At 39.3% G+C, this 8050-nt stretch overlaps 1 protein-coding gene across 1 annotated transcript; it reads left to right on the top strand.

Annotated features, from left to right (window-relative positions):
* Positions 1–321: 321 nt before the first annotated feature.
* Positions 322–2196, top strand: LOC110957082 (ADP-ribosylation factor-like protein 4C). Its single transcript, XM_022202928.2, has one exon. The coding sequence runs from the start codon at positions 1087–1089 to the stop codon at positions 1663–1665; it is 579 nt and encodes a 192-aa protein (XP_022058620.1). The 5' UTR covers positions 322–1086; the 3' UTR covers positions 1666–2196.
* Positions 2197–8050: the final 5854 nt, after the last annotated feature.

Raw genomic sequence — 8050 nt, 5'->3', positions numbered from 1 at the left:
TTTAAAGGCAAAAAATGTACATTATGTAATAATTAAATGTACATTATGTAATAATTAAGGGTAGAAACTGTATTAGAATTGTGGAAATTGTGGTTTTCCAGCAGGTTTTGGGGCACACTTGACAAAATCTTACATTTGTATTTCATTTTATATAAAATACCTACAGCAGGAAGATATAATTTTTGAGATTTAACAGCCTCTAAGGACCTTTTTAGGGGTCTGAATTACTGCTTTAAGTTCAAAGGTTACATCTCCTTTGTATTCCGTGTCCATGTGCACCAGAAGGTGGCGCAGTTGTCCATAAATAATTATCAAATTTCAATCCTCATAGTGAGACTACTTCCTGGTTTGCTCCATCTGTGTATCTCTGGCTTTGGTTTTCTTTGATGCAACATAAAACACCACATGTTTGACCTTCATTTCGTGCCACAGGTGAACCTTTTCCCGCGCTGCTGGGCTCCAAACCCTGCGCGTTTTGTCTCCAGGACTCGGACCGCCGCAGCAGCCTCCTTGGCACATGTCCCGGCGGGGTGGAGCGTAGCGGGGCTGCCTCCTCGTTTGCTCTCTTGTTTTGTCAGTGCAGCTGCAGCGACCGTCAAGAGAAGAGGGAGGAGGAGGAGAAGGGCAGCGACCGACACCCGCCGCTGGAGGAGATTTCAGAGACGCAGCAGCAGCAGCAGCAGCAGCAGCAGCGGGGCGCAGTCCGGGTCCTGGAGCTTTGGAGAGGAGACGCTGTTTGTTTGTGCGTCATTTTTAAAGGACGTTCTGGACTCTGAAGGACAGAATAAAGGAGGGCTTTTTACCGCGCTCAGCCTGACACTGTTCCCTGAAGGAGTATTTGAACTGTGGAGCTTTCCTCGCCGCCAAATGGATGCGAGTGCGTGAGGAGAATCGCTAATGAACGGCGCGCTGCGTCCTGCCGAGGCGCACCGCGTCCCCCGCTGCTCCTGAGGGCCGGAGATTTACCCACCTTCAGCCCGGGAATTAATCATCTGAGCTGCTTTTTATTTACACTTCCATAAGCGGAGAGGAGGAGGAGGGGGAGCTGCGTGAAACATTATTAATCAAAAATAAAAAGACGCCAAAATGGGCAACAGCTTCTCCAACATCTCCGCCTTCCAGTCGCTGCACATCGTCATGCTGGGTCTGGACTCTGCGGGGAAAACCACGGTGCTCTACAGGCTCAAATTCAACGAGTTCGTCAACACGGTGCCCACGATCGGCTTCAACACGGAGAAGATCAAGCTGAGCAACGGGACGGCGAAGGGCATCAGCTGCCACTTCTGGGACGTGGGGGGCCAGGAGAAGCTGCGGCCTCTCTGGAAGTCCTACAGCCGCTGCACCGACGGCATCATCTACGTGGTGGACTCCGTGGACGTGGACCGGCTGGAGGAGGCCAAGACCGAGCTGCACAAAGTCACCAAGTTCGCGGAGAACCAGGGCACGCCGCTGCTGGTCATCGCCAACAAGCAGGACCTGCCCAAGTCGCTGCCGGTGGCCGACATCGAGAAGCAGCTGGCCCTGCAGGAGCTCACCCCGTCCACCAGCTACCACATCCAGCCCGCCTGCGCCATCATCGGAGAGGGGCTGCACGAAGGCATGGACAAGCTGTACGAGATGATCCTGAAGAGGAGGAAATCCCTGAAGCAGAAGAAGAAGCGGTAACACATTCTGCGCTGTGATCCGACCTCCTGTGTTTGGATTTAAAGCCCTGCGGACGGTGCCGGTGCGCACAGGAGCTGCCTCAGTGGATAAAACACAACTTTAACCAAAAAAAAGAGCGAAAAAAAGCAGACTTGAAGTGACTCTGTGGAGCTCCAGCATTGAGGATCTGAACGGGCTGGCCTGTTCACCTGCTGCTTTAACCAGTTTCTTTCCATCCACAGGTCGACTTTGTGGAGATGAGTTTGATTTTGCACGTGGCTCGGGACACCTTGTGTTCCCTGCTCTAGTTTTTTATTTCAACAGACATCCGCAGAATGGTGGCGGATGTCCTGCAGACTGTTTATTGGAGCATTGAAGTAGCCTTCCCTCTGCATGGTGGACTGAACCAGAGTCCACTACTTTGCACTTTTCATTTGCTAACAAACAGTAGAGAACTACACTGTATTAATAGAGGAGCCAATCCAGGTGGTTTATGTACCAAGAAGCCAAAATTGAAGTATTTTTTGTATATTAAAAGATTTTAAATCATGATTTGGGTTGTTTGTTTATTTTAAGAAGGGACTTCCTCTTTATCCAAGTGATAATAATGATAATAGTTTTTAATTATCGACCAAATCCTAATTTTAAAACAACAAAATTAGACAGAGAAATCATAAAATCATCAGGTCAGACCGAGATCAGAAATGCCACATTAGAGAAATATTTCTTTTTCCTTCTGTGGTTGTTTTGTGTGAGGCATGGTGGTGGCATCATCATGTTTTTAATGTGTCTACACCAAGAGGCCTGTTGCTTCATTTCTGTTCACAGCTGGATCCAAATAATGACAAAAAATAATAAATTCTAGACCAAATCCAAATTTTAGAACGGCAAAATGAAACAAAAAAGTTATAAAATCATCAGATCAGACAGATAAAAACACAATTATAAAAACATTCAACATTATTAGAAAAAAATGACCCCTAACAGTCATTGTTTTTCTTCCTGTGGTTGTTTTGTGTGAGGCATGCTGGTGGCATCATCATGTTGTTAATGTGTCTTTTCTGTTCACAGCTGGATCTAAATAATAATAATCAGTGTTGAAAAATCATCACATGAGACTGGTAAAACACAATTTGCTGTATAAAACTGAAAAAAATAACATTGTTCGAAGAAATAAAAGAAAGTTCAAAGGGAATTAAAACTCAAGTTAAATGAGGAAATTCTGATAAAAGTATGTTTTAAGAAAAATCCATTAATTTTATGGACATATTTTTAATTTTTAAAAAGTATGTATATGAAATATAGAAGATTTTTACATAAAGCAACATAATTTACTCATTATGCTTGATATGATCTCATATCAACTGTACATTCTTGCTGTTTGAAATGAAGTTACTCATTTTACAGCAGTATTTTTGGCATATTTTACACATTTTCTAGAATAAAACCCAGCTAATATGTTGGATTATCTTTATTGTAGCAACTTTCCACCTTATTTTTAGTTAATTTGATTGTTTTTATGAATGTAAATAACCTTTATTTAACATTTAAAGCCTAAAAAAATGCGCATTGTGTAAAAATTAATGATAGAAGCTGTATTTTTATCATGGAAATTGCTGTTTTGCCGTAGTTTTGTGTCTCACTTCCTCTTTCTCCAGATGTTCTCACAGGTCAGTCAGGAGGTTAACCTGAGGTCCAGAAGGTCTCAGCTCAGGTTTCAAACAGGAACACGTGAACGAAGCAGGAACTCCTCTGTGAGATTTATGGATCTGCATTGCGGTTGTGTGTTTACAGCAGCCGACGGAGCTCTAATTGGACCGATACTCGTCAGCTTGTTATAGATTTCCGTCACTTCTCGCTTGCTGCTCTCTAATTAATGTGGGCGTTTGGTTTGAAAGTTAGTTTTTTGAGACAGAAAAGACGAGTTTATGTGTCAGAGGAGGCAGAAATGTCGCTGCTGGATGTGGTTCAATGCAGCCAGAGGTGTCAGAGCTGAACCGTTCGACTGTTTGTTCACTTAAAGTTCCTCCTTGTGCAGTTGATTAATCTGCTTGTTAGTGTCTCGATTGAAAAGTTTTGCCCACGAAATAATCCCAAATCATCAACTCAACCATGTCTGATTCGCTTGAAACTTTTGGTTTCACTGACATTTAACTCTTATTTTTCTATTTATATATTTAGAAAACCACATTAAACCTCCAAAACCATACATCAATACTTTAGTTTTTGTGCTACAACTTCTCCTGCCTGCTCAGTCAGTTACAAAAGTTTAGCTAAAATACTTCCTTGTCATTTTTGTGACAAAGTATTTCACATTAAAACCTTTTCTATATGTTTATTTTTGTATCATTGTGACATTCAGCTACATATTGATCAGAAAAAATCGCTAGTCGACTTCTGAATTATCAGTTTTTCTGTTAATGTGAGCTTAAAGATGCAACTTCTCATGTTGGCTTTGATTTTTTTTTTTTTCATATTTCAACTCACCAGAAATCAGGGATTTATCTTGTCCAATATTACAGACTCTGAATTAATGGCATGATGAGAAATAACAGAGAAAAGTTCAGGTTTTTATCTTCAGTAGTTCCTGAGATGTTGTTCAGTCTTGAATTTCAATGTGCGGAAAAAAAAATATGTCAGAAAATACTTGACATGTCATTCTAAAAATTCACATATACTATTTTTAGTTGCCAGTTTATAATGAAAAAGAGGTTTCAAATAAATCAGACATGTTAGAGCAAAAACATCCTGATGATTTAGGACTAAATAACCCATTTTTCTAGGATTTTATGGAACTGCTTAAAAAAGTGCAAAAAAAAGTGGGTCAATATGCAGTTTATAAAGAAATCTTGTGAAGTATTTAATATATGAAGCTAAAACTTCCCACACATCCTCATAAAAGTCCACATTTTATGCTATAAAGATTTCAGGCAAATCAGAGACGGCTGAGTAGGAATTATTTAATATATAAAGACGTTTCTATTATAAATTGATGCAGAAAAGACACAAATTGCTTCATAAAAATTCGCCAGAATGCAAGAAATGAAGTGAAGACCTTTGATTTCCTGCAGCTCCTTTTGAGAACCAGTTCTGTGGAGATGTGACTCGTTTGAGCTTTTTGTTGCATCACTCTGAACTCTGGCTCACCTGTAATCCTGTCACGCTGTAATTTGCTCCAGAGGGGAGCTCAAACTGCATTTTTAGATTAATCAAGAAGCCAGCTGACCTAAATTTACAACACAGAAGGTTATCGTCTGAGCAAAACTGGTCAAAAATGTACCTGTTAAATGTGACTGAATGTCGTTTTTTTTCCCTTGTCTTTCTGATTGCAAGTGAGATTTTAGAACCCAAAACATTGAAAAATCATGAAATCATCAGATCATGTGGCCTACACAGCAATGTTTCTTCCATAAAACAGGTGTAACTAATGTAAATTTAACTGACACTGGGCTCATCCAATCACACCTTCACAGCCTTCATCCTCCTTTGTACTCAGTTCCTTCATTAAACAGCGTCTGAAAATATAGTTCCAACGTGTATAAGACAAAACACGAAAGAGGAAAGAAGAAACCGCAGCTCAGAAACAAACAAGAAGATGCAGCCAAATGTGTAAAACTCCGTATTTGCTGCAGGAGCTTCTTCTTCTTCTTCTTCTTCTTCTTCTTCTTCTTCTTCTTCTTCTTCTTCTTCTTCTTCTTCTTCTTCTTCTTCTAAACAGAAGCTAACAATGTGCAGCTACAACATGTTCTGAGATGACAATTAGCATGAAGTTCCAGGGATGAACTAAGACAAGGAAAAGGACAATTACAAGACACAAAATCACACAAATAAGAAAGAAAATGGAATAAACAAGGTTTAAAATGACAAACAAAACATAGAAAAACACAAATAAGACAGAAAACTACACAAAAGACACAAAACAGCAAAATAAAAAGCACAAAATGACAAAAGCAAGACACAAAATCACACTATAAGAAACAAAGCGACAAAAATGAGACACAAATGACACAAACGACACGCAAAACAACACAAAAGACGTACAAAACGACCGCAACTAAACTCAAAATGACAAAAAAAAACACACAAAATGACAGGAATAAGATGCAACATGACTCAAAACAGCAAATACAAAACACAAAATTACACAAGTCAGAATGGAAAAAGCAAGGTGCGAATGAGAAACGATACACAAAATAACACAAAAACAGCACCAAACCACACAAGTGAGACACAAAACAACGCAAAAACAGCACCAAACAACACATATGAGACACAAAACAACACAAAAACAGCACCAAACCACACAAACGAAACGCAAAATAACACAAAAACAGCACCAAACCACACAAGTGAGACACAAAACAACGCAAAAACAGCACCAAACAACACAAATGAGACACAAAATAATACAAAAACAGCACCAAACAACACAAACGAAACGCAAAATAACACAAAAACAGCACCAAACCACACAAGTGAGACACAAAACGACAAAAACAGCACCAAACAACACAAGTGAGACACAAAGCAACGTAAAAACAGCACCAAACAACACAAGTGAGACACAAAACAACACAAAAACAGCACCAAACAACACAAATGAGACAAAATAATACAAAAACAGCACCAAACAACACAAATGAGACACAAAACAACACAAAAACAGCACCAAACAACACAAATGAGACACAAAACAACACAGTAAAAGGCACAAAATGACAAATATGAGACTCAGACACAAACTACATCAGCTTGTGCTTCTTTTCTGGTGTAATTTGGGACCAGAGTTTTTCTTCTTCTGCTGTGTTTTATGAGCCTCATTCTCTTCTTCACTCTGTTGAGCAACCACTGCTGTGAACATGAGGAGCTGCTCAGTGTTTCCGGTGACGCATCGGCTGTTGAGCAACTTCAGAGCTTCATGTTTAAACTTTGACCCGGTAACGAGTTCAGAGCTGCTCCACCAGATTACATTCATACACAACTAAACACATTATTGAGACTGCTGGGTTAAGTTTGTTTGTAAATTATGACAAACACAAATGACCAATCAGATATTAGATGGGCGGGACTTGTCGCCTCAAAACTACAAATACGAAACCCAGATTAACGCAAACAAGACAGACAATGACAAAACGAGACACAAATGACCTAAATGACACACAAAACAACACGCAAAAACAAAACACAAAACGGCATAAATGAGACAAAAACACAAAAACAACGCAAATGAGGCACAACATGACACAAAACAACACAAAAAGAGATGGAAAATGACACAAATGAGATGCTAAACAACAAAATAAAAGGCACAAAATGACAAAAACAACAAAAATGAGACACAACACGAGACCCAAAACAAGCCAAAAAGAAAATGCAAATCGACTCAAATAACACACAAAACACAAAAGCAGACACAAAACAAAACACATGAAACACAGAACGACACAACAAAAGACAGGAAGTGACAAGACCGAGATACAAAACGACAAATACGAGACCCAGATTGACGCAAACAAGAAGCAAAATGACAAAAACAAAGAAAAATGACATAAATGAGACAAAAAACAGCACAGAAACAAAACAAAACCAAAACAAAAGACAAATCGACATAAATGAGACAAAAAACAACACAAAAACAACCCAAATGAGGTACAACACGACACAAAACAAAACAAAAAGAGACACAAATTGACACAAATGAGACACTAAACAACAAAATAAAAGACTCAAAATGCAAAAACAACACAAATGAGACAAAAACAAGGCCCAAAACAAGCAATAAAAAACACAAATCAACTCAAATGACACACAAAGCACAAAAGAAGACACAAAGCAGAACAAACGTGACACAAAACGGCACAATAAAAAGCAGAAAATGACAAAAACGAGACAAAAAACTCCAGGTAATGTGATGACAGCGACAGCAGCAGATAAATCTGACATAGTAAAGTCTACTTCCAGTAATACACTTCATTTTCAGCTGCAGAGTTCAACAATTATTTGGACACTGAATAACCATTACAGTAATAATGATGTAAAAATACCGACAACCTGCTGCCAGTGTTTCACTTTAAACTTCATCACCCACAGTAAAACATTTTACTTTAGTTTAAAATAATTAAATTACAGCAAGTTTTTCTTTATTCCAGTCATTTTGCAATAATGTTTGTAAGCGCTGAACAGCAGCGTGTTTCCTGCTGCTGACATCAGCTCGCCTTTTAAAGTGAATATTTTATTGGCACCATCTTTGTCAGGCCTGAAATAAATGCCAGCAGCTCAAATGTTGCCTGGAAACAGCTGAGACTAAAAGCGTCCAGCTGTGAGGAGAAAACAACGTCGATATTTAAGAGCCGAGGCAGCCAATCAGTGTTTGTTTCCTTTAACACGTCTTCAGTCGGTTTAATAA

This window comes from Acanthochromis polyacanthus, chromosome 14 (assembly GCF_021347895.1).
Source record: "Acanthochromis polyacanthus isolate Apoly-LR-REF ecotype Palm Island chromosome 14, KAUST_Apoly_ChrSc, whole genome shotgun sequence".
Taxonomy (NCBI): Eukaryota; Metazoa; Chordata; class Actinopteri; family Pomacentridae; genus Acanthochromis; species Acanthochromis polyacanthus.
This window is presented reverse-complemented; position numbering and strand designations above follow the sequence as displayed.